General features: G+C 46.0%; 1 protein-coding gene across 1 annotated transcript in view; it reads right to left on the bottom strand.

The window, feature by feature from the left end:
• The window catches only part of LOC139423757 (voltage-dependent T-type calcium channel subunit alpha-1I-like), a 99991-nt gene that overhangs the window by 47859 nt on the left and 24632 nt on the right, over window positions 1-27500 (bottom strand). The window contains exons 14-19 of the mRNA XM_071175386.1: window positions 26757-26825; window positions 23646-23824; window positions 22106-22232; window positions 9963-10088; window positions 7783-7872; window positions 2620-2812 (exon numbers count right to left, since the gene is read on the bottom strand). Coding sequence (XP_071031487.1) covers window positions 2620-2812; window positions 7783-7872; window positions 9963-10088; window positions 22106-22232; window positions 23646-23824; window positions 26757-26825 — 784 coding nt within the window. The remainder of the gene's footprint in view (window positions 1-2619; window positions 2813-7782; window positions 7873-9962; window positions 10089-22105; window positions 22233-23645; window positions 23825-26756; window positions 26826-27500) is intronic.

Raw genomic sequence — 27500 nt, 5'->3', positions numbered from 1 at the left:
GAGGGATGAGAGGGTGAATAGAAAGCAGGAGGTGAGAGAGAAAGGATGGAAGTCGGGCAGCGAGTAGAGGGGAGGGAAAGAAAGGATGAGCTATTCTACAGAGAAATGATAAATATCCTTTTCCTTAAACAGGAAGTAAAATAGAGCTAAATGGACTAAAGTGATGAATGACCCTCCTCATATAGTAATATAATGACATCATCATGTGTTACATCAAACCCCCTGCAGAGACGGGCCAGTTAAACATTCTACTTTAATTCTCCAGCTCTCAGGATAGTTTGACCCCATCCTCCTAACTTTCAGTTTGACCCCATCCTCCCCAACTTTCAGTTTGACCCCATCCTCCCCAACTTTCAGTTTGACCCCATCCTCCCTAACTTTCAGTTTGACCCCATCCTCCCTAACTTTCAGTTTGACCCCATCCTCCCCAACTTTCAGTTTGACCCAATCCTCCCTAACTTTCAGTTTGACCCCATCCTCCCCAACTTTCAGTTTGACCCCATCCTCCCCAACTTTCAGTTTGACCCCATCCTCCCCAACTTTCAGTTTGACCCCATCCTCCCCAACTTTCAGTTTGACCCCATCCTCCCCAACTTTCAGTGTGACCCCATCCTCCCCAACTTTCAGTTTGACCCCATCCTCCCCAACTTTCAGTTTGACCCCATCCTCCCCAACTTTCAGTTTGACCCCATCCTCCCTAACTTTCAGTTTGACCCAATCCTCCCCAACTTTCAGTTTGACCCCATCCTCCCCAACTTTCAGTTTGACCCCATCCTCCCCAACTTTCAGTTTGACCCAATCCTCCCTAACTTTCAGTTTGACCCCATCCTCCCCAACTTTCAGTTTGACCCCATCCTCCCAACTTTCAGTTTGACCCCATCCTCCCTAACTTTCAGTTTGACCCAATCCTCCCCAACTTTCAGTTTGACCCCATCCTCCCCAACTTTCAGTTTGACCCCATCCTCCCCAACTTTCAGTTTGACCCCATCCTCCCCAACTTTCAGTTTGACCCAATCCTCCCCAACTTTCAGTTTGACCCCATCCTCCCCAACTTTCAGTTTGACCCCATCCTCCCCAACTTTCAGTTTGACCCCATCCTCCCTAACTTTCAGTTTGACCCAATCCTCCCCAACTTTCAGTTTGACCCCATCCTCCCCAACTTTCAGTTTGACCCCATCCTCCCCAACTTTCAGTTTGACCCCATCCTCCCCAACTTTCAGTTTGACCCAATCCTCCCCAACTTTCAGTTTGACCCCATCCTCCCCAACTTTCAGTTTGACCCCATCCTCCCCAACTTTCAGTTTGACCCCATCCTCCCCAACTTTCAGTTTGACCCCATCCTCCCCAACTTTCAGTTTGACCCCATCCTCCCCAACTTTCAGTTTGACCCCATCCTCCCCAACTTTCAGTTTGACCCAATCCTCCCCAACTTTCAGTTTGACCCCATCCTCCCCAACTTTCATTTTGACCCAATCCTCCCTAACTTTCAGTTTGACCCAATCCTCCCCAACTTTCAGTTTGACCCCATCCTCCCCAACTTTCATCTTGACCCAATCCTCCCTAACTTTCAGTGTGACCCAATCCTCCCCAACGTTCAGTTTGACCCAATCCTCCCTAACTTTTAATCACACTTTCATATTCTTATTTTTCTACTTCTCATAATTGGTTCAATGAATCTCATGCTATTTGACGTGTTTCTACCTTTTTAACAATAACTATACACTCTAAAAATGTGTTGTTCAACAAGGGTTCTTCTCAGATCCTTGAAGTTCGTCAAAGAACCTTAGAGTTCTTGGCACTCAAAATGCCCCCCAAAAGGTTATTCCAAGAACCCCATAGGAGGTGGGGTTCATCGAGGAACCTCTTTAGTTGGTGGGGGTTCTTATTTCATAACAGAAAATTGACACAATTCAATGGATATCATTCAACAAAAAGATAACAATATTTAGGCTATAAGAATATGTTGAAGAATAGCTGTGTTGTGTTATTATGTCTTATTGTTGTGTCATTATAGAGAAGGAACCTGGCAGTAAGCATTCAATAGGAAGGTGTATACCATGTGTATCCTGTACATACACCAGCCATCAGACTGCCAAACACTTCATCAAACTACTACCCAGACTATATGCATAGACCCCTTTTTGTTGTTGTTGCACGGCCTCTATGCACACTCATCCATTGGACACTTTCACACTCATTCATTGGACACTTTCACACTCATTCATTGGACACTTTCACACTCATGCATTGGACACTTTCACACTCATGCATTGGACACTTTATTGGACACTTTCACATTCATTGGACACTTTAACGCTGCACTGTTGGGAAAGGCCTCTCCAGTAAGCATTTCACAGTAAAGTCTACACCTGTTATACTCAGCACGTGACAAATAATTTGATAAAAATTGACACGACTTTACTTTTCCTCTATGTAACCCTATCTATCTTCACCCTCCATTCCTCCTCTCTCTCTTTCCTTCCCCATCCCTCCCCCCTCCATCCCTCCTTCCCCCATTCCTTCCCTCCCCCTCCCTTCATTTCCATTCCTTCCCTCCCCCCATCTCCATTCCTCCATTCCATCCCTCTCTCTCTCCATCCCCATCCATCCCTCACTTACTCCTCCTCTTCTTCTCCATGCGTCTCTGTCGTTTCTCCTCCCTCCTTTTGGCCTCCTCCACTTCCTGGTTCTGTCTGCACTTGTGGAAGTTCTCCACCACCACGCCCACGAACATGTTGAGAACGAAGAAACTGACGATGAGGAGGAAGGAAATGAAGTACAGGAGCATCCACGGATTGTTGTTAATAGACGGCTGGAGGAGAGAGGGAGGGAGAGAGAGAGGGAGGAGAGAGAGAGGGAGGGAGAGAGAGAGGGAGGAGAGAGAGAGGGAGGGAGAGAGAGGGAGAGGGGGAGAGAGAGAGGGAGGAGAGAGAGAGGGAGGGAGAGAGGGAGGGAGGAAGATAGAGAGAGAGGGGGAGACAGAGGGGGAGAGAGAGAGGGAGATAGAAAGGGGGAGGGGGAGAGAGGGAGAGAGGGGGTGAGGATAGAGCGAGAGGGAGAGGGGGAGAGGGAGGGACATAGAGAGAGGGAGGAAAGAGAGAGGGGGGGAGGGGGAGAGAGAGGGGGAGGAAGGGAAGAGAGAGAGAGAGAGGGAGAGAGAGGGGGATGAGGATAGAGAGGGGGATGGGGAGAGAGGGGGAGGGGAGAAAGAGAGAGAGGAAGAGGAAGAGAGAGGGGGGAGGAGGAAAGATATGTTAGTTCATTCAGGAAGGAGGAAGATCAGCATCCATAGGCTGAAAGGGAGAAGGGGAAGGAGGGGGAGGAGGGGAGTGGGAGAGGTGAGAGAGAGAGAGAGTAAATGGGCATGGGGGGAAAAGGGAGGAGAAGAGGTGAGGGTGAGAGATTGAAAAGCAAAAATGGATACGAAAGAGAGGTCAAAGGGCAAGAGAAAAAGAAGAAGCAAGGAGGAAGACATGTTCTGGTTTTCAATAAGGGACAACAGGAGAGTCAACGAAATCTGCTGACTCATCCAACACATTATTTTCAGCAGGAAAACTTGTTTGCAGCCACTTTTCCAATCAATTGTTTTACAGCGAATGTGTATATGTGTTTGTGTGTGAGTGAGTGAGTGAGTGAGTGAGTGAGTGTGCCCGTTTCTGTGTGTGAGTGTGCGTACGTGTTTTAATGTATACCTGTCTATGCCCACAGCGTCCAGTCCGTGGTACATGACGTTGACCCAACTGTGTGTGTGTGTGTGTGTGTGTGTGTGTGTGTGTGTGTGTGTGTGTGTGTGTGCATGTGCGTGTGCGTGTGCGTGTGTGTGTGTGTGTGCATGTGCGTGTGTGTGTGTAGGGCTGTGGCGGTCATGCAATTTTGTCAGCCAGTTATTGTCAAGCAGAAAACTTTCGGTCTCACAGTAATTGAATGTTGATTAACATAAACACGTTTAGCTTGTTCAGGCCTCCACTCATACTAGCCTCATACTAGCCTCATACTAGCCTCATACTAGCCTCATACTAGCCTCATACAAGCCTCATACTAGCCTCATACTAGCCTCATACAAGCCTCATACTAGCCTCATACTAGCCTCATACTAGCCTCATACTAGCCTCATACTAGCCACATACTAGCCTCATACTAGCCTCATACTAGCCTCATACTAGCCTCATACAAGCCTCATACTAGCCTCATACTAGCCTCATACAAGCCTCATACTAGCCTCATACTAGCCTCATACTAGCCTCATACTAGCCTCATACTAGCCACATACTAGCCTCATACTAGCCTCATACTAGCCTCATACTAGCCTCATACTAGCCACATACTAGCCTCATACTAGCCTCATACTAGCCTCATACTAGCCTCATTACAAGCCTCATACTAGCCTCATACTAGCCTCATACTAGCCTCATACTAGCCTCATACAAGCCTCATACTAGCCTCATACTAGCCTCATACTAGCCTCATACTAGCCTCATACTAGCCTCATACAAGCCTCATACAAGCCTCATACTAGCCTCATACTAGCCTCATACTAGCCTCATTACAAGCCTCATACTAGCCTCATAATAGCCTCATACTAGCCTCATACTAGCCTCATACTAGCCTCATACTAGCCACATACTAGCCACATACTAGCCTCATACTAGCCTCATACTAGCCTCATTACAAGCCTCATACTAGCCTCATACTAGCCTCATACTAGCCTCATACAAGCCTCATACTAGCCTCATACTAGCCTCATACTAGCCTCATACTAGCCTCATACTAGCCTCATTACAAGCCTCATACAAGCCTCATACTAGCCTCATACTAGCCTCATACTAGCCTCATACTAGCCTCATACTAGCCACATACTAGCCTCATACTAGCCTCATACTAGCCTCATTACAAGCCTCATACTAGCCTCATACTAGCCTCATTCTAGCCTCATACAAGCCTCATACAAGCCTCATACTAGCCTCATACTAGCCTCATACTAGCCTCATACTAGCCTCATACTAGCCTCATACTAGCCTCATTACAAGCCTCATACTAGCCTCATACTAGCCTCATACTAGCCTCATACTAGCCTCATACTAGCCTCATACAAGCCTCATACTAGCCTCATACTAGCCTCATACTAGCCTCATACTATCCTCATACTAGCCTCATACTAGCCTCATTACAAGCCTCATACTAGCCTCATACTAGCCTCATACTAGCCTCATACTAGCCTCATACTAGCCTCATTACAAGCCTCATACTAGCCTCATACTAGTAAGATATTATGTGCAGCTGAAGGTAATTATCAAAATATCAAAAAGACCCTGCTACTAGGCTGTTCAAAATCAAACACAAACTCACTATAATTGCAGGCTAACTGAATTTGTTTAATTTAGACTATACCAATTATGTACCAAAGATATCTTAAATGTTTTTGTAATATGCGGTAGGTTATGTATTGTTAAAAGACACAATCATTATTTGAATTCAGTTTTATTCTTTCAGGCTTGGACTCATCTACAGTTGAAGTCGAAAGTTTACATAGACTTAGGTTGGAGTCATTAAAACTTGTTTTTCAACCACTCCACAAATGTCTTGTCAACAAACTATAGTTTTGGCAAGTCGGTTAGAACATCTACTTTGTGCATGACACAAGTCATTTTGCCAAACATTGTTTACAGACAGAATTTTTCACTTAAAATTCACTGTATCACAATTCCAGCGGGTCAGAAGTTTACATACACTATGTTGACTGTGCCTTTAAACAGCTTGGAAAATTACAGAAAATGATGTCATGGCTTTAGAAGCTTCTGATAGGCTAACTGACATCATTTGAGTCAATTGGAGGTGTACCAGTGGATGTATTTCAAAACCTACCTTCAAACTCAGTGCCTCTTTGCCTGACATCATGGGAAAATCAAAAGAAATCAGCCAAGACTTCAGAAAATCAATTGTAGACCTCCACAAGTCTGGTTCATCCTTGGGAGCAATTCTCAAACGCCTAAAGGTACCACGTTCATCTGTACAAACAATAGTACGCAAGTATAAACACCGTGGGACCACGCAGCCATCAGGAAGGAGACACGTTCTGTCTCCTAGAGATGAACGTACTTTGGTGCGAAAAGTGCAATTCAATCCCAGAACAACAGCAAAGGACCTTGTGAAGATACTGGAGGAAACAGGCACAATAGTATCTATATCCACAGTAAAACAAGTCCTATATTGACATAACCTGAAAGGCCGCTCAGCAAGGAAGAAGCCACTGCTCCAAAACCGCCATAGAAAAAGCCAGACTACGGTTTGCAACTGCGCATGGGGACAAAGATCGTACTTTTTGGAGAAATGTCCTCTGGTCTGATGAAACAAAAATAGAACTGTTTGGCCATAATGACCGTCATTATGTTTTGAGGAAAAAGGGGGAGGCTTGCAAGCCGAAGAACACCATCCCAACCGTGAAGCACGGAGGTGGCAGCATCATGTTGTGGGGCTGCTTTGCTGCAGGAGGGACTGGTGCACTTCTCAAAATAGATGGCATCATGAGGAGGAAAATTATGTGGATATATTGAAGCAACATCTCAAGATACCAGTCAGGAAGTTAAAGCTTGGTCGCTAATGGGTCTTCCAAATGGACAAGCATACTTCCAAAGTTGTGGCAAAATGGCTTAAGGACAACAAAGTCAAGGTATTGGAGTGGCCATCACAAAGCCCTGACCTCAAGCCTATAGAAAATGTGTGGGCAGAACTGGAAAAGCGTGTGCGAGCAAGGAGGCCTACAAACCTGACTCAGTTACACCAGCTCGGTCAGGAGGAATGGGCCAAAATTCCCCAAACTTATTGTTGGAAGCTTGTGGAAGGCTACCTGAAACATTTGACCCAAGTTAAACAATTTAAAGGCAATGCTACCAAATACTAATATAGTGCATGTAAACTTCTGACCCACTGGGAATTTGATGAAAGAAATAAAAGCTGAAATAAATAATTCTCTACTATTATTCTGACATTTCACATTCTTAAAATAGTGGTGATCCTAACTGACCTAAGACAGGGAATTTTTACTAAGATTAAATGTCAGGAAATTTGAAAAACTGAGATTAAATGTATTTGGCTATGGTGTATGTAAACTTCCGATTTCAACTGTAGGCCTGTGTGTATTCATCAGCTCTAATATGTGTGTATTCATCAGCTCTAATATGTGTGTATACATCAGCTCTAATATGTGTGTATTCATCAGCTCTAATATGTGTGTATTCCTCAGCTCTAATATGTGTGTATTCATCAGCTCTAATATGTGTGTATTCATCAGCTCTAATATGTGTGTATACATCAGCTCTAATATGTGTGTATTCATCAGCTCTAATATGTGTGTATTCATCAGCTCTAATATGTGTGTATACATCAGCTCTAATATGTGTATATGCATATGCATTAATATTGAGTACCAGGCCGTTAGGACCTCATGGTGGTCAGAGGGACAACAGAGCCCTGAGTACCAGGCCGTTAGGACCTGATGGTGGTCAGAGGGACAACGGAGCCCTGAGTACCAGGCCGTTAGGACCTGATGGTGGTTAGAGGGACAACAGAGCCCTGAGTACCAGGCCGTTAGGACCTGATGGTGGTTAGAGGGACAACAGAGCCCTGAGTACCAGGCCGTTAAGGACCTGATGGTGGTTAGTGAGCTGGGTACTACCAACGCATAGAGGAGATTACCGTGTATAATTTGACTGCGGTCATGACTCATGACTGCCGGTGTGGCGGTAATATGGTCACTGCAACAGCCCTGTGTGTGTTCTACAGTACCTGTTGGTCTATACCCACAGCATCCAGACCATGGTACATGATGTTGACCCACCCGTCTTTAGATGCCAGCACAAACAGAGACATCAGAGCCTGGAGGAGACAGAAACACATTCTGTTTATTTACCAGACAGACAGTTAGTCAGTGATATATGAACCCAACACCCCTAGAGACTCAGTGTCTCATGATAAGGACTCTCTCTCTCTCACACACTTTTAAAAATATGTTTCTTTAACATTCCACAAACACTATTCAATGTACATTTCACAAGCCTTCCCCTACCTGTCTACCTCTCTCTCTCTGTCCATATCCATTCACACACACCACCCTGCCCATCCTACCTGTCTACCTCTCTCTCTGTCCATATCCATTCACACACACCACCCTGCCCCTCCTACCTGTCTAACTCTCTCTCTGTCCATATCCATTCACACACACCACCCTGCCCCCTCCTACCTGTCTACCTCTCTCTCTGTCCATATCCATTCACACACACCACCCTGCCCCCTCCTACCTGTCTACCTCTCTCTCTCTGTCCATATCCATTCACACATACCAACCTTTACACACTGCCCTGCCCCTCCTACCTGTCTACCTCTCTCTCTGTCCATATCCATTCACACACACCACCCTGCCCCTCCTACCTGTCTAACTCTCTCTGTCCATATCTATTCATACACACCACCCTGCCCCTCCTACCTGTCTAACTCTCTCTGTCCATATCTATTCATACACACCACCCTGCCCCTCCTACCTGTCTAACTCTCTCTGTCCATATCTATTCATACACACCACCCTGCCCCTCCTACCTGTCTAACTCTCTCTCTGTCCATATCCATTCACACACACTGCCCTGCCCCCTCCTACCTGTCTACCTCTCTCTCTCTCTGTCCATATCCATTCACACATACCAACCTTTACACACTGCCCTGCCCCTCCTACCTGTCTACCTCTCTCTCTGTCCATATCCATTCACACACACTGTCCTGCCCCTCCTACCTGTCTAACTCTCTCTGTCCATATCTATTCATACACACCACCCTGCCCCTCCTACCTGTCTAACTCTCTCTGTCCATATCTATTCATACATACCACCCTGCCCCCTCATACCTGTCTAACTCTCTCTGTCCATATCCATTCACACACACTGCCCTGCCCCCTCCTACCTGTCTACCTCTCTCTGTCCATATCCATTCACACATACCAACCTTTACACACTGCCCTGCCCCTCCTACCTGTCTACCTCTCTCTCTGTCCATATCCATTCACACACACTGCCCTGCCCCTCCTACCTGTCTAACTCTCTCTGTCCATATCTATTCATACACACCACCCTGCCCCTCCTACCTGTCTAACTCTCTCTGTCCATATCTATTCATACATACCACCCTGCCCCCTCCTACCTGTCTAACTCTCTCTGTCCATATCCATTCACACACACTGCCCTGCCCCCTCCTACCTGTCTACCTCTCTCTGTCCATATCCATTCACACATACCAACCTTTACACACTGCCCTGCCCCTCCTACCTGTCTAACTCTCTCTCTGTCCATATCCATTCACACACACTGCCCTGCCCCTCCTACCTGTCTAACTCTCTCTGTCCATATCTATTCATACACACCACCCTGCCCCTCCTACCTGTCTAACTCTCTCTGTCCATATCTATTCATACATACCACCCTGCCCCCTCCTACCTGTCTAACTCTCTCTGTCCATATCCATTCACACACACTGCCCTGCCCCCTCCTACCTGTCTACCTCTCTCTGTCCATATCCATTCACACATACCAACCTTTACACACTGCCCTGCCCCTCCTACCTGTCTAACTCTCTCTCTGTCCATATCCATTCACACACACTGCCCTGCCCCTCCTACCTGTCTAACTCTCTCTGTCCATATCCATTCACACACCCCACCCTGCCCCTCCTACCTGTCTACCTTTACACCCCACCCTGCCCCCTCCTACCTGTCTACCTTTACACCCCCCCCCTGCCCCCTCCTACCTGTCTACCTTTACACCCCCCCCTGCCCCCTCCTACCTGTCTACCTTTACACCCCCCCTGCCCCCTCCTACCTGTCTACCTTTACACCCCCCCTGCCCCCTCCTACCTGTCTACCTTTACACCCCACCCTGCCCCTCCTACCTGTCTACCTTTACACCCCCCCTGCCCCCTCCTACCTGTCCCAGGTTATCAAAGTTGTATTTGTGGTGAACCCATCTGTAGTTAGCCTGGAGACAGTCAGACTTGTTGGTGATGTTCTTCACCTCTAGACCCAGGCAGTAGTAAAACTTCCCCTTGAACAGCTGAGAGGGGACAACAGTACAGTTAGTCTGCTTATGTATACCCGTGATATGGGTTATAAGTGCATTATAAGGCCACATGACATTGGTCGTAAAACTTCCCTTTGAACAACTGAGGGAACAATACAAGACATGAACCAATGTTAAAAACACACACAGTGAAAGACATGCTCATAAAAGCCCCGTTGAGGATGAAGGAAGACGATCCCTTGTGGTCGGCTACTCCACTTCTTTAGGTCTCTTCTCCTCTGAGATCTACTCAGCATGGAACATTACAGTTAGATTCAGATTTCACATTCACAACATCTCTATTGTCCTTCATGGTTCCATCAAAAACAGTTAGTCTTCTCCTTCAACTCTAGACCCAGGCAGTAGAACAGCTGAGAGGGGACAACAGGACAGTTAGTCTTCTCCTTCAACTCTAGACCCAGGCAGTAGAACAGCTGAGAGGGGACAACAGGACAGTTAGTCTTCTCCTTCAACTCTAGACCCAGGCAGTAGAACAGCTGAGAGGGGACAACAGGACAGTTAGTCTTCTCCTTCAACTCTAGACCCAGGCAGTAGAACAGCTGAGAGGGGACAACAGGACAGTTAGTCTGCTTCTTCAACTCTAGACCCAGGCAGTAGAACAGCTGAGAGCGGACAACAGGACAGTTAGCCTGCTTCTTCAACTCTAGACCCAGGCAGTAGAACAGCTGAGAGGGGACAACAGGACAGTTAGTCTTCTTCTTCAACTCTAGACCCAGACAGTAGAACAGCTGAGAGGGGACAACAGGACAGTTAGTCTGCTTCTTCAACTCTAGACCCACGCAGTAGAACAGCTGAGAGGGGACAACAGGACAGTTAGTCTTCTCCTTCAACTCTAGACCCAGGCAGTAGAACAGCTGAGAGGGGACAACAGGACAGTTAGTCTTCTTCTTCAACTCTAGACCCAGGCAGTAGAACAGCTGAGAGGGGACAACAGGACAGTTAGTCTGCTTCTTCAACTCTAGACCCAGGCAGTAGAACAGCTGAGAGGGGACAACAGGACAGTTAGTCTTCTTCTTCAACTCTAGACCCAGGCAGTAGAACAGCTGAGAGGGGACAACAGGACAGTTAGTCTGCTTCTTCAACTCTAGACCCAGGCAGTAGAACAGCTGAGAGGGGACAACAGGACAGTTAGTCTTCTTCTTCAACTCTAGACCCAGGCAGTAGAACAGCTGAGAGGGGACAACAGGACAGTTAGTCTTCTCCTTCAACTCTAGACCCAGGCAGTAGAACAGCTGAGAGGGGACAACAGGACAGTTAGTCTTCTTCTTCAACTCTAGACCCAGGCAGTAGAACAGCTGAGAGGGGACAACAGGACAGTTAGTCTGCTTCTTCAACTCTAGACCCAGGCAGTAGAACAGCTGAGAGGGGACAACAGGACAGTTAGTCTTCTTCTTCAACTCTAGACCCAGGCAGTAGAACAGCTGAGAGGGGACAACAGGACAGTTAGTCTGCTTCTTCAACTCTAGACCCAGGCAGTACAACAGCTGAGAGGGGACAACAGGACAGTTAGTCTTCTTCTTCAACTCTAGACCCAGGCAGTAGAACAGCTGAGAGGGGACAACAGGACAGTTAGTCTTCTCCTTCAACTCTAGACCCAGGCAGTAGAACAGCTGAGAGGGGACAACAGGACAGTTAGTCTTCTTCTTCAACTCTAGACCCAGGCAGTAGAACAGCTGAGAGGGGACAACAGGACAGTTAGTCTTCTCCTTCAACTCTAGACCCAGGCAGTAGAACAGCTGAGAGGGGACAACAGGACAGTTAGTCTTCTCCTTCAACTCTAGACCCAGGCAGTAGAACAGCTGAGAGGGGACAACAGGACAGTTAGTCTGCTTCTTCAACTCTAGACCCAGGCAGTAGAACAGCTGAGAGGGGACAACAGGACAGTTAGTCTTCTCCTTCAACTCTAGACCCAGGCAGTAGAACAGCTGAGAGGGGACAACAGGACAGTTAGTCTTCTCCTTCAACTCTAGACCCAGGCAGTAGAACAGCTGAGAGGGGACAACAGGACAGTTAGTCTGCTTCTTCAACTCTAGACCCAGGCAGTAGAACAGCTGAGAGGGGACAACAGGACAGTTAGTCTTCTCCTTCAACTCTAGACCCAGGCAGTAGAACAGCTGAGAGGGGACAACAGGACAGTTAGTCTTCTCCTTCAACTCTAGACCCAGGCAGTAGAACAGCTGAGAGGGGACAACAGGACAGTTAGTCTTCTCCTTCAACTCTAGACCCAGGCAGTAGAACAGCTGAGAGGGGACAACAGGACAGTTAGTCTTCTTCTTCAACTCTAGACCCAGGCAGTAGAACAGCTGAGAGGGGACAACAGGACAGTTAGTCTTCTCCTTCAACTCTAGACCCAGGCAGTAGAACAGCTGAGAGGGGACAACAGGACAGTTAGTCTTCTCCTTCAACTCTAGACCCAGGCAGTAGAACAGCTGAGAGGGGACAACAGGACAGTTAGTCTTCTCCTTCAACTCTAGACCCAGGCAGTAGAACAGCTGAGAGGGGACAACAGGACAGTTAGTCTGCTTCTTCAACTCTAGACCCAGGCAGTAGAACAGCTGAGAGGGGACAACAGGACAGTTAGTCTGCTTCTTCAACTCTAGACCCAGGCAGTAGAACAGCTGAGAGGGGACAACAGGACAGTTAGTCTTCTTCTTCAACTCTAGACCCAGGCAGTAGAACAGCTGAGAGGGGACAACAGGACAGTTAGTCTTCTCCTTCAACTCTAGACCCAGGCAGTAGAACAGCTGAGAGGGGACAACAGGACAGTTAGTCTTCTCCTTCAACTCTAGACCCAGGCAGTAGAACAGCTGAGAGGGGACAACAGGACAGTTAGTCTTCTCCTTCAACTCTAGACCCAGGCAGTAGAACAGCTGAGAGGGGACAACAGGACAGTTAGTCTGCTTCTTCAACTCTAGACCCAGGCAGTAGAACAGCTGAGAGCGGACAACAGGACAGTTAGCCTGCTTCTTCAACTCTAGACCCAGGCAGTAGAACAGCTGAGAGGGGACAACAGGACAGTTAGTCTTCTTCTTCAACTCTAGACCCAGACAGTAGAACAGCTGAGAGGGGACAACAGGACAGTTAGTCTGCTTCTTCAACTCTAGACCCACGCAGTAGAACAGCTGAGAGGGGACAACAGGACAGTTAGTCTTCTCCTTCAACTCTAGACCCAGGCAGTAGAACAGCTGAGAGGGGACAACAGGACAGTTAGTCTTCTTCTTCAACTCTAGACCCAGGCAGTAGAACAGCTGAGAGGGGACAACAGGACAGTTAGTCTGCTTCTTCAACTCTAGACCCAGGCAGTAGAACAGCTGAGAGGGGACAACAGGACAGTTAGTCTTCTTCTTCAACTCTAGACCCAGGCAGTAGAACAGCTGAGAGGGGACAACAGGACAGTTAGTCTGCTTCTTCAACTCTAGACCCAGGCAGTAGAACAGCTGAGAGGGGACAACAGGACAGTTAGTCTTCTTCTTCAACTCTAGACCCAGGCAGTAGAACAGCTGAGAGGGGACAACAGGACAGTTAGTCTTCTCCTTCAACTCTAGACCCAGGCAGTAGAACAGCTGAGAGGGGACAACAGGACAGTTAGTCTTCTTCTTCAACTCTAGACCCAGGCAGTAGAACAGCTGAGAGGGGACAACAGGACAGTTAGTCTGCTTCTTCAACTCTAGACCCAGGCAGTAGAACAGCTGAGAGGGGACAACAGGACAGTTAGTCTTCTTCTTCAACTCTAGACCCAGGCAGTAGAACAGCTGAGAGGGGACAACAGGACAGTTAGTCTGCTTCTTCAACTCTAGACCCAGGCAGTACAACAGCTGAGAGGGGACAACAGGACAGTTAGTCTTCTTCTTCAACTCTAGACCCAGGCAGTAGAACAGCTGAGAGGGGACAACAGGACAGTTAGTCTTCTCCTTCAACTCTAGACCCAGGCAGTAGAACAGCTGAGAGGGGACAACAGGACAGTTAGTCTTCTTCTTCAACTCTAGACCCAGGCAGTAGAACAGCTGAGAGGGGACAACAGGACAGTTAGTCTTCTCCTTCAACTCTAGACCCAGGCAGTAGAACAGCTGAGAGGGGACAACAGGACAGTTAGTCTTCTCCTTCAACTCTAGACCCAGGCAGTAGAACAGCTGAGAGGGGACAACAGGACAGTTAGTCTGCTTCTTCAACTCTAGACCCAGGCAGTAGAACAGCTGAGAGGGGACAACAGGACAGTTAGTCTTCTCCTTCAACTCTAGACCCAGGCAGTAGAACAGCTGAGAGGGGACAACAGGACAGTTAGTCTTCTCCTTCAACTCTAGACCCAGGCAGTAGAACAGCTGAGAGGGGACAACAGGACAGTTAGTCTGCTTCTTCAACTCTAGACCCAGGCAGTAGAACAGCTGAGAGGGGACAACAGGACAGTTAGTCTTCTCCTTCAACTCTAGACCCAGGCAGTAGAACAGCTGAGAGGGGACAACAGGACAGTTAGTCTTCTCCTTCAACTCTAGACCCAGGCAGTAGAACAGCTGAGAGGGGACAACAGGACAGTTAGTCTTCTCCTTCAACTCTAGACCCAGGCAGTAGAACAGCTGAGAGGGGACAACAGGACAGTTAGTCTTCTTCTTCAACTCTAGACCCAGGCAGTAGAACAGCTGAGAGGGGACAACAGGACAGTTAGTCTTCTCCTTCAACTCTAGACCCAGGCAGTAGAACAGCTGAGAGGGGACAACAGGACAGTTAGTCTTCTCCTTCAACTCTAGACCCAGGCAGTAGAACAGCTGAGAGGGGACAACAGGACAGTTAGTCTTCTCCTTCAACTCTAGACCCAGGCAGTAGAACAGCTGAGAGGGGACAACAGGACAGTTAGTCTGCTTCTTCAACTCTAGACCCAGGCAGTAGAACAGCTGAGAGGGGACAACAGGACAGTTAGTCTGCTTCTTCAACTCTAGACCCAGGCAGTAGAACAGCTGAGAGGGGACAACAGGACAGTTAGTCTTCTTCTTCAACTCTAGACCCAGGCAGTAGAACAGCTGAGAGGGGACAACAGGACAGTTAGTCTTCTCCTTCAACTCTAGACCCAGGCAGTAGAACAGCTGAGAGGGGACAACAGGACAGTTAGTCTTCTCCTTCAACTCTAGACCCAGGCAGTAGAACAGCTGAGAGGGGACAACAGGACAGTTAGTCTTCTCCTTCAACTCTAGACCCAGGCAGTAGAACAGCTGAGAGGGGACAACAGGACAGTTAGTCTGCTTCTTCAACTCTAGACCCAGGCAGTAGAACAGCTGAGAGGGGACAACAGGACAGTTAGTCTTCTCCTTCAACTCTAGACCCAGGCAGTAGAACAGCTGAGAGGGGACAACAGGACAGTTAGTCTTCTCCTTCAACTCTAGACCCAGGCAGTAGAACAGCTGAGAGGGGACAACAGGACAGTTAGTCTTCTCCTTCAACTCTAGACCCAGGCAGTAGAACAGCTGAGAGGGGACAACAGGACAGTTAGTCTTCTTCTTCAACTCTAGACCCAGGCAGTAGAACAGCTGAGAGGGGACAACAGGACAGTTAGTCTTCTCCTTCAACTCTAGACCCAGGCAGTAGAACAGCTGAGAGGGGACAACAGGACAGTTAGTCTTCTCCTTCAACTCTAGACCCAGGCAGTAGAACAGCTGAGAGGGGACAACAGGACAGTTAGTCTTCTCCTTCAACTCTAGACCCAGGCAGTAGAACAGCTGAGAGGGGACAACAGGACAGTTAGTCTGCTTCTTCAACTCTAGACCCAGGCAGTAGAACAGCTGAGAGGGGACAACAGGACAGTTAGTCTTCTCCTTCAACTCTAGACCCAGGCAGTAGAACAGCTGAGAGGGGACAACAGGACAGTTAGTCTTCTTCTTCAACTCTAGACCCAGGCAGTAGAACAGCTGAGAGGGGACAACAGGACAGTTAGTCTTCTCCTTCAACTCTAGACCCAGGCAGTAGAACAGCTGAGAGGGGACAACAGGACAGTTAGTCTTCTTCTTCAACTCTAGACCCAGGCAGTAGAACAGCTGAGAGGGGACAACAGGACAGTTAGTCTGCTTCTTCAACTCTAGACCCAGGCAGTAGAACAGCTGAGAGGGGACAACAGGACAGTTAGTCTTCTTCTTCAACTCTAGACCCAGGCAGTAGAACAGCTGAGAGGGGACAACAGGACAGTTAGTCTGCTTCTTCAACTCTAGACCCAGGCAGTACAACAGCTGAGAGGGGACAACAGGACAGTTAGTCTTCTTCTTCAACTCTAGACCCAGGCAGTAGAACAGCTGAGAGGGGACAACAGGACAGTTAGTCTTCTCCTTCAACTCTAGACCCAGGCAGTAGAACAGCTGAGAGGGGACAACAGGACAGTTAGTCTTCTTCTTCAACTCTAGACCCAGGCAGTAGAACAGCTGAGAGGGGACAACAGGACAGTTAGTCTTCTCCTTCAACTCTAGACCCAGGCAGTAGAACAGCTGAGAGGGGACAACAGGACAGTTAGTCTTCTCCTTCAACTCTAGACCCAGGCAGTAGAACAGCTGAGAGGGGACAACAGGACAGTTAGTCTGCTTCTTCAACTCTAGACCCAGGCAGTAGAACAGCTGAGAGGGGACAACAGGACAGTTAGTCTTCTCCTTCAACTCTAGACCCAGGCAGTAGAACAGCTGAGAGGGGACAACAGGACAGTTAGTCTTCTCCTTCAACTCTAGACCCAGGCAGTAGAACAGCTGAGAGGGGACAACAGGACAGTTAGTCTGCTTCTTCAACTCTAGACCCAGGCAGTAGAACAGCTGAGAGGGGACAACAGGACAGTTAGTCTTCTCCTTCAACTCTAGACCCAGGCAGTAGAACAGCTGAGAGGGGACAACAGGACAGTTAGTCTTCTCCTTCAACTCTAGACCCAGGCAGTAGAACAGCTGAGAGGGGACAACAGGACAGTTAGTCTTCTCCTTCAACTCTAGACCCAGGCAGTAGAACAGCTGAGAGGGGACAACAGGACAGTTAGTCTTCTTCTTCAACTCTAGACCCAGGCAGTAGAACAGCTGAGAGGGGACAACAGGACAGTTAGTCTTCTCCTTCAACTCTAGACCCAGGCAGTAGAACAGCTGAGAGGGGACAACAGGACAGTTAGTCTTCTCCTTCAACTCTAGACCCAGGCAGTAGAACAGCTGAGAGGGGACAACAGGACAGTTAGTCTTCTCCTTCAACTCTAGACCCAGGCAGTAGAACAGCTGAGAGGGGACAACAGGACAGTTAGTCTGCTTCTTCAACTCTAGACCCAGGCAGTAGAACAGCTGAGAGGGGACAACAGGACAGTTAGTCTGCTTCTTCAACTCTAGACCCAGGCAGTAGAACAGCTGAGAGGGGACAACAGGACAGTTAGTCTTCTTCTTCAACTCTAGACCCAGGCAGTAGAACAGCTGAGAGGGGACAACAGGACAGTTAGTCTTCTCCTTCAACTCTAGACCCAGGCAGTAGAACAGCTGAGAGGGGACAACAGGACAGTTAGTCTTCTCCTTCAACTCTAGACCCAGGCAGTAGAACAGCTGAGAGGGGACAACAGGACAGTTAGTCTTCTCCTTCAACTCTAGACCCAGGCAGTAGAACAGCTGAGAGGGGACAACAGGACAGTTAGTCTGCTTCTTCAACTCTAGACCCAGGCAGTAGAACAGCTGAGAGGGGACAACAGGACAGTTAGTCTTCTCCTTCAACTCTAGACCCAGGCAGTAGAACAGCTGAGAGGGGACAACAGGACAGTTAGTCTTCTCCTTCAACTCTAGACCCAGGCAGTAGAACAGCTGAGAGGGGACAACAGGACAGTTAGTCTTCTCCTTCAACTCTAGACCCAGGCAGTAGAACAGCTGAGAGGGGACAACAGGACAGTTAGTCTTCTTCTTCAACTCTAGACCCAGGCAGTAGAACAGCTGAGAGGGGACAACAGGACAGTTAGTCTTCTCCTTCAACTCTAGACCCAGGCAGTAGAACAGCTGAGAGGGGACAACAGGACAGTTAGTCTTCTCCTTCAACTCTAGACCCAGGCAGTAGAACAGCTGAGAGGGGACAACAGGACAGTTAGTCTTCTCCTTCAACTCTAGACCCAGGCAGTAGAACAGCTGAGAGGGGACAACAGGACAGTTAGTCTGCTTCTTCAACTCTAGACCCAGGCAGTAGAACAGCTGAGAGGGGACAACAGGACAGTTAGTCTTCTCCTTCAACTCTAGACCCAGGCAGTAGAACAGCTGAGAGGGGACAACAGGACAGTTAGTCTGCTTCTTCAACTCTAGACCCAGGCAGTAGAACAGCTGAGAGGGGACAACAGGACAGTTAGTCTGCTTCTTCAACTCTAGACCCAGGCAGTAGAACAGCTGAGAGGGGACAACAGGACAGTTAGTCTTCTTCTTCAACTCTAGACCCAGGCAGTAGAACAGCTGAGAGGGGACAACAGGACAGTTAGTCTTCTCCTTCAACTCTAGACCCAGGCAGTAGAACAGCTGAGAGGGGACAACAGGACAGTTAGTCTTCTCCTTCAACTCTAGACCCAGGCAGTAGAACAGCTGAGAGGGGACAACAGGACAGTTAGTCTTCTCCTTCAACTCTAGACCCAGGCAGTAGAACAGCTGAGAGGGGACAACAGGACAGTTAGTCTGCTTCTTCAACTCTAGACCCAGGCAGTAGAACAGCTGAGAGGGGACAACAGGACAGTTAGTCTTCTCCTTCAACTCTAGACCCAGGCAGTAGAACAGCTGAGAGGGGACAACAGGACAGTTAGTCTTCTCCTTCAACTCTAGACCCAGGCAGTAGAACAGCTGAGAGGGGACAACAGGACAGTTAGTCTTCTTCTTCAACTCGGTTGATTCATTTTGACGACAACAACACATCCGAGGAGATCAGTCAACAACAGAAGAGATGTTTAAGTGATGAGATAATTAGGGAGTATGTGAACAGTGTACATAACACTGTTTTTAGAAAGCCTAGGAAGACAGACAGACAGACAGACAGACAGACAGACAGACAGACAGACAGACAGACAGACAGACAGACAGACGCTCAAGCAGAAAGACAGACAGACAGACAGACAGACAGACAGACAGACAGACAGACAGACAGACAGACAGTATGGATTCTCTTCCTGAGTGACATGTTATCACAGTTCAATCAGACTAGTCTTATCAGAGAGAAAAGACAGATCAGAGAAACAGCACAATAACACCTCAGATGGACTGAGAGGATAAAAACGGGAAGAAGAGAAAGAGAGAATAATGAAGAGTGAAGATAAAAGAGAATAAGTTCAATAAGAAATCAACAGACAGAAAGTCCAATCAAATCACATGTTTCTTCACCTTCACAAACATCATAAACACAGTCAGATGTGAGGAGAAATGGACAACACAGCACATTTCTGTTATGAAGTATAATATACTGGACTTATACAATAACTAACTACTGTTATGAGTTACAGTAAAACTGGACTTATACAATAACTAACTACTGTTATGAGTTACAATAAAACTAGACTTATACAATAACTAACTACTGTTATGAGTTACAGTAAAACTAGACTTATACAATAACTAACTACTGTTATGAGTTACAATAAAACTTGACCTATACAATAACTAACTACTGTTATGAGTTACAATAAAACTGGACTTATACAATAACTAACTACTGTTATGAGTTACAGTAAAACTAGACTTATACAATAACTACCTACTGTTATGAGTTACAGTAAAACTAGACTTATACAATAACTAACTACTGTTATGAGTTACAGTAAAACTAGACTTATACAATAACTAACTGCTGTTATGAGTTACAGTAAAACTGGACTTATACAATAACTAACTACTGTTATGAGTTACAGTAAAACTGGACTTATACAATAACTAACTACTGTTATGAGTTACAGTAAAACTAGACTTATACAATAACTAACTACTGTTATGAGTTACAATAAAACTTGACCTATACAATAACTAACTACTGTTATGAGTTACAATAAAACTGGACTTATACAATAACTAACTACTGTTATGAGTTACAGTAAAACTAGACTTATACAATAACTACCTACTGTTATGAGTTACAGTAAAACTAGACTTATACAATAACTAACTACTGTTATGAGTTACAGTAAAACTAGACTTATACAATAACTAACTGCTGTTATGAGTTACAGTAAAACTGGACTTATACAATAACTAACTACTGTTATGAGTTACAGTAAAACTGGACTTATACAATAACTACCTACTGTTATGAGTTACAGTAAAACTAGACTTATACAATAACTAACTACTGTTATGAGTTACAGTAAAACTAGACTTATACAATAACTAACTACTGTTATGAGTTACAGTAAAACTGGACTTATACAATAACTAACTACTGTTATGAGTTACAATAAAACTTGACCTATACAATAACTAACTACTGTTATGAGTTACAATAAAACTAGACTTATACAATAACTACCTACTGTTATGAGTTACAGTAAAACTGGACTTATACAATAACTAACTACTGTTATGAGTTACAGTAAAACTAGACTTATACAATAACTAACTACTGTTATGAGTTACAATAAAACTGGACTTATACAATAACTAACTACTGTTATGAGTTACAGTAAAACTGGACTTATACAATAACTACCTGCTGTTATGAGTTACAGTAAAACTGGACTTATACAATAACTAACTACTGTTATGAGTTACAGTAAAACTGGACTTATACAATAACTAACTGCTGTTATGAGTTACAGTAAAACTAGACTTATACAATAACTAACTACTGTTATGAGTTACAGTAAAACTAGACTTATACAATAACTAACTGCTGTTATGAGTTACAGTAAAACTAGACTTATACAATAACTAACTACTGTTATGAGTTACAATAAAACTAGACTTATACAATAACTAACTACTGTTATGAGTTACAGTAAAACTAGACTTATACAATAACTAACTACTGTTATGAGTTACAGTAAAACTGGACTTATACAATAACTAACTACTGTTATGAGTTACAGTAAAACTGGACTTATACAATAACTAACTACTGTTATGAGTTACAGTAAAACTAGACTTATACAATAACTAACTACTGTTATGAGTTACAATAAAACTTGACTTATACAATAACTAACTACTGTTATGAGTTACAATAAAACTGGACTTATACAATAACTAACTGCTGTTATGAGTTACAATACAACTGGACTTATACAATAACTAACTGCTGTTATGAGTTACAGTAAAACTAGACTTATACAATAACTAACTACTGTTATGAGTTACAGTAAAACTGGACTTATACAATAACTAACTACTGTTATGAGTTACAGTAAAACTAGACTTATACAATAACTAACTACTGTTATGAGTTACAGTAAAACTAGACTTATACAATAACTAACTACTGTTATGAGTTACAGTAAAACTAGACTTATACAATAACTACCTACTGTTATGAGTTACAGTAAAACTGGACTTATACAATAACTAACTACTGTTATGAGTTACAGTAAAACTAGACTTATACAATAACTAACTACTGTTATGAGTTACAGTAAAACTAGACTTATACAATAACTAACTACTGTTATGAGTTACAGTAAAACTAGACTTATACAATAACTAACTACTGTTATGAGTTACAGTAAAACTAGACTTATACAATAACTAACTACTGTTATGAGTTACAGTAAAACTAGACTTATACAATAACTAACTACTGTTATGAGTTACAGTAAAACTAGACTTATACAATAACTACCTGCTGTTTGAACAGATGAATAAAGTGTTATTGTATGGACTTAGAAGAACATGAGGATGTTGTGTAGTTCATTATAATGATGAGGGTGAATTTGCCCCTATCGATACTGAGCTTGGCATTTCCCCCCACTAATAGTAAAGGCTGTGACTTGAGGAAAGGTAATCTGATCCTAGATCTGTACATAGGGGAAACGTCACCCCGGGAAGATAATGCCGTAGTCCTACCTGCACACCGAGGATGCCGAAGATGATAAAGAAAGCGCAGCAGATGAGGACGATGTTTCCTATAGGCTTCAGAGACGTGATGAGAGTCTCTACCACTAGCTTCAGGCCTGGAGCTCTACTGATCACCCTGACAGAGAGAGGGACAAAAAGGACTTCTCATCAATCTGGTCATCATCTATGATTCTGATGTGATGTGTAACAGTGTGTAGAGTGACTGCTGTTAGCACTTATATTCCAGTGTGCAGGAACCCTGGTCATGGACAGAACACAAGGTGTTCAGGATTTCCCCCAACCCAGCCCAGCACAAACAAACCTTCTTCCCCTAGTTAAATAATAATTCAGGTCCCTCAAGCGTGTTAGTGCAGGACTGGAACAAAAACCTGCATCCTCTTCAGTTTTATAAAGCTCCAGGGTTACGAAGCTCCATGGTTACAAAGCTCCAGGGTTACGAAGCTCCAGGGTTACGAAGCTCCAGGGTCACGAAGCTCCAGGGTCACGAAGCTCCAGGGTTACAAAGCTCCAGGGTTACAAAGCTCCATGGTTACAAAGCTCCATGGTTACGAAGCTCCATGGTTACAAAGCCCCATGGTTACAAAGCTCCAGGGTTACGAAGCTCCAGGGTCACGAAGCTCCAGGGTCACGAAGCTCCAGGGTCACGAAGCTCCAGGGTCACGAAGCTCCAGGGTCACGAAGCTCCAGGGTTACAAAGCTCCAGGGTTACAAAGCTCCAGGGTTACAAAGCTCCATGGTTACGAAGCTCCAGGGTTACAAAGCTCCAAGGTTACAAAGCTCCAGGGTTACACAGCTCCAGGGTTATGAAGCTCCAGGGTTACAAAGCTCCAGGGTTACAAAGCTCCAGGGTTACAAAGCTCCAGGGTTACAAAGCTCCAGGGTTACAAAGCTCCAGGGTTATGAAGCTCCATGGTTATGAAGCTCCCGAGTTACGAAGCTCCAGGGTTACGAAGCTCCATGTTTACAAAGCTCCATGGTTACAAAGGGTTAGGACATACAACATGATATAGGCCAAGTCCAGCCTGCAGTGAGTCCCTGAGAGAGAAATAGTGGGAGTTACAATCACCTTTTTGGTGTTTGGGTTATCAATCTGATGGTCAAGTGTTACACTGAAGTACATTGGCAGACAGTTGCATTGCATAATGCTATAGATGACGTTCATTTCCAGACCAGATACAATGGACATCTGTTGTTGGTGGCCTATACTCCAGCAAGAGTAAAGAGTCTAACTAATATAAGTAAGTATCAGTCCTGTATTTATGGAGTGAGGAGACAGGTGAAAGGTCAACTGAAATACATTGACATCATTGACAGACAGTTGCATGGCACCATAATGCTTTACATCACACCGTTTTCCAACATCAGTCCCTTAGTGAGTGAGATGTTAGTGAACTATTAACAACATACCATAATATATACAGGTTGGAACAGATCAGCCTGTTATGTCAATGCATTTCTACCAAACAGGGTTTCCTCAGGCAGCATCCAAATAGAATTTCCACAGTTATTTCCAGGTAGTCCTCCCTACCTGAGAGGGCGTAGTGTCCTGAGCAGCCTGAGCACTCTCAGCACCCCCAGGATCTTAGCCCCGCCCGCCATGGACACAACAATGTCAATCAACGACACGAAGACCAGGAAACCATCCAGAACGTTCCAGCTGCTTTTCAGATAGGCCTTCTCACCCAGGTACAGACCCTTAGAGACCACCTGGGAGAGGGAGGAAGGGGGAGAGGGAGGAAGGGAAGGAGGAGACGAACGAGAGAGACTTACAGTCTGTGAATTCATTTTAAGATAGCTAGGTGAGACAACCACATTTCACAGTCATAGTAAGTATATTTTCCCTCAATAAAGAGACAGTGGTAGAATCAGGTACTCCTTCTCACCCTTAGACACCACCTGGGGAGGGAGAGATGGGAGGGGGGAGAGAGAGGAGGAGAGAGAGGGGAAGAGGAGTAGGAAGGATGAAAGGAAGAGGAGAGAGACGGAGGAGAAGGAACAAATACACGAAAGAGAGAGTGGAGGCGGAAAAGGGGGCAGAGGTGGAGGGAGAGGAGGAGAGGATGATGTTGTTAAAGACGTTTTAGGGAAGATGTTCACATGCCCCATCATTTTGCACTTGCTGACTACCTTCGCGGAAACAACTTTTTTTTTCTTTGTCTTCCCATAAAGGGAGGGTGGTTGTGTGGTTGAAAGTGGAAATATATGTCAGATTCCCATGGCTTCCACTAGAGACATAGAAAAGAGAGGGAGGAAGGGAGAGAGGGAAGAGAGGGAGAGTGAAGGGAAAGAGAGAAAGAGAGGGAAGAGAGGGAGAGAGAGAGGAAACACCAAACAAGGTTGCGTGAGAAAGGTAGAGAGTGGAGGGAGAGGGAGAAGGGAAGAGAGAGGGAGAGAGAGAGAGAGGGGGAGAGAGAGAAAGAGAGAGCATAGGGAGGGAGAGTATTGACAAGTTCAACAAGAGAGGCAGAAGTTTTGAGAAAGCTGGAGAGAGTGATGGAAAGAGAGAGAGGGAGAGAGAGAGAGAGAGAGAGGGAGAGAGAGAGTGAGTGATGGAAAGAGAGAGAGGGAGAGAGAGGGAGAGAGAGAGAGAGAGAGAGAGAGAGAGAGAGTGATGGAAAGAGAGAGAGAGTGGAAGGGTAAAAGGTCATTTGTCCAGTGGGGTGGCGCACACACAGACACACAGACACACAAACACACAGACACACAGACACACAGACACACAGACACACTTCTCTGACACTTTTGACACCAAACAAGACGCCAGGCAGCACCGCGACTAAACCTCTGAGTGACAGCCCTGGGGGGCGGAGAAATGGCAACAAACACCAGGCGTCATGCCAACTGTTACCACGGTGACCTGAGCGGGTATAGTTCTATAGCCTGAGGGAGACGGAATGAAAACAGTGTTCAACTCCTACGCCGGGGAGGACTGGAAGCTCAATGATGACTAATGGAAGGATTGATCTGTAGGCCTACAGAAACAGCAAGACAACACATGCAGACACTCTCACACTGGTGACAGAGCAACTCTACAGAACAGAAGACAGTCGGGCTATTAACAAATTCTCACTGTCAGCCATAGGAATCAATATGTGTGATGACGGCTGGAATGTTTTACTCAATCGTTTTGTTCTATAATGGAATCTGTGCATTCTGCTGATTTCATATGACAGTGTTTACATCAATAATGCAATATTCAGACCTGGAGATATACAGCACTATGTCTAGACATGATAACAGACCTGGAGATATACAGCACTATGTCTAGACATGATAACAGACCTGGAGATATACAGCACTATGTCTAGACATGATAACAGACCTGGAGATATACAGCACTATGTCTAGACATGATAACAGACCTGGAGATGTACAGCACTATGTCTAGACATGATAACAGACCTGGAGATATACAGCACTATGTCTAGACATGATAACAGACCTGGAGATATACAGCACTATGTCTAGACATGATAACAGACCTGGAGATATACAGCACTATGTCTAGACATGATAACAGACCTGGAGATATACAGCACTATGTCTAGACATGATAACAGACCTGGAGATATACAGCACTATGTCTAGACATGATAACAGACCTGGAGATATACAGCACTATGTCTAGACATGATAACAGACCTGGAGATGTACAGCACTATGTCTAGACATGATAACAGACCTGGAGATATACAGCACTATGTCTAGACATGATAACAGACCTGGAGATATACAGCACTATGTCTAGACATGATAACAGACCTGGAGATATACAGCACTATGTCTAGACATGATAACAGACCTGGAGATATACAGCACTATGTCTAGACATGATAACAGACCTGGAGATATACAGCACTATGTCTAGACATGATAACAGACCTGGAGATATACAGCACTATGTCTAGACATGATAACAGACCTGGAGATATACAGCACTATGTCTAGACATGATAACAGACCTGGAGATATACAGCACTATGTCTAGACATGATAACAGACCTGGAGATATACAGCACTATGTCTAGACATGATAACAGACCTGGAGATATACAGCACTATGTCTAGACATGATAAAAGGATGTTAGTATAGATGGTGACAGTGACTTCACGCTAGGGTGTGTGCGCGTGTGTATGTGTGTGTATATGTACGTCTGTGCGTGTGTATGAGTGTGTGAAGGTGTGTGACAAGATACAAGGCAAGGCAAATGATGGAGTGCATTTACGAGGGGAAACTTTGTCTAATGAATACCGTTGTTTAATTAGTGTTCCTGAGACAGATGTTAGGTTGACAAGATGACAGTCTCCATACGGAGAGAGAGGATATGAAGGGGTTTGTACAAGACATGGACGAGAGGAGTGAGGTAGAGTGGGACATCCCCAGGACTGGCTAGAGGCTATAGCTGGAGAGAGAGACATTATCTTTTAATTCTATCTAATTATCTCTCCATCGTTAATGATGGGGAACTGATTAAGTGAAATGGACTGAGGAATAGAAAGAGGGAGAAAGGAGAGAAGATGATGAGGAGGAGAGGAGAGACAACATGACGACAGCATGTCGGTAGATCTTTTTCCATTACAGTCCTAGGAAAGGAGAGGAGAAGAGAGGTTGAGAAGAGAGGAGAAATTGGTACGTTACCTTGACGGTCATCTCAGCCACAAATATGGCTGTGAAGACGTAGTTGGAGACGGTGAGGAAAAGTCTTTCCTGGAGGGAGGAAGGGAGGGAGGGAGAGAGAGATGTAGGGAGGGAGGGGGGGGGGAGGAGAGGGAGATGTAGGGAGGGAAGGGGGAGAGAGAGAGAGATGTAGGGAGGGAGGGGGAAGGAGAGGGAGATGTAGGGAGGGAAGGGGAAGGGGGAGAGAGAGAGAGATGTAGGGAGGGAGGGGGAAGGGGGAGAGAGAGAGATGTAGGGAGGGAGGGAGAAGGAGAGGGAGATGTAGGGAGGGAAGGGGGAGAGAGAGAGAGATGTAGGGAGGGAGGGGGAAGGAGAGGGAGATGTAGGGAGGGAAGGGGAAGGGGGAGAGAGAGAGAGATGTAGGGAGGGAGGGGGAAGGGAGCGAAAAATTGAGAAAGACAGATAATGCCAAGAAAAGTAGAGGGAGGAGAAGAATGACAAAAATGGAAAGACAGAGATAAATTAGGAGAGAGAGAGAGAGAGAGAGAGAGAGAGAGAGAGAGAGAGAGAGAGAGAGAGAGAGAGAGAGAGAGAGAGAGGGAGGGAGGGAATTAGAGCAGGAGCACACCAGCACAAATTTATCTTCTATCAAAAAACTTCGAGACACTTTAGAAAAAGTCTCCAACCTCTAATTTCTCAAGGCTAAAATAGCTCCCAAATCCATCCTTATGAATTTAACATGGAAGCTGTAGGCCTACTGTCTGG

The sequence above is a fragment of the Oncorhynchus clarkii genome, chromosome 13 (assembly GCF_045791955.1).
Source record: "Oncorhynchus clarkii lewisi isolate Uvic-CL-2024 chromosome 13, UVic_Ocla_1.0, whole genome shotgun sequence".
NCBI classification, from domain to species: Eukaryota; Metazoa; Chordata; class Actinopteri; order Salmoniformes; family Salmonidae; genus Oncorhynchus; species Oncorhynchus clarkii.
This window is presented reverse-complemented; position numbering and strand designations above follow the sequence as displayed.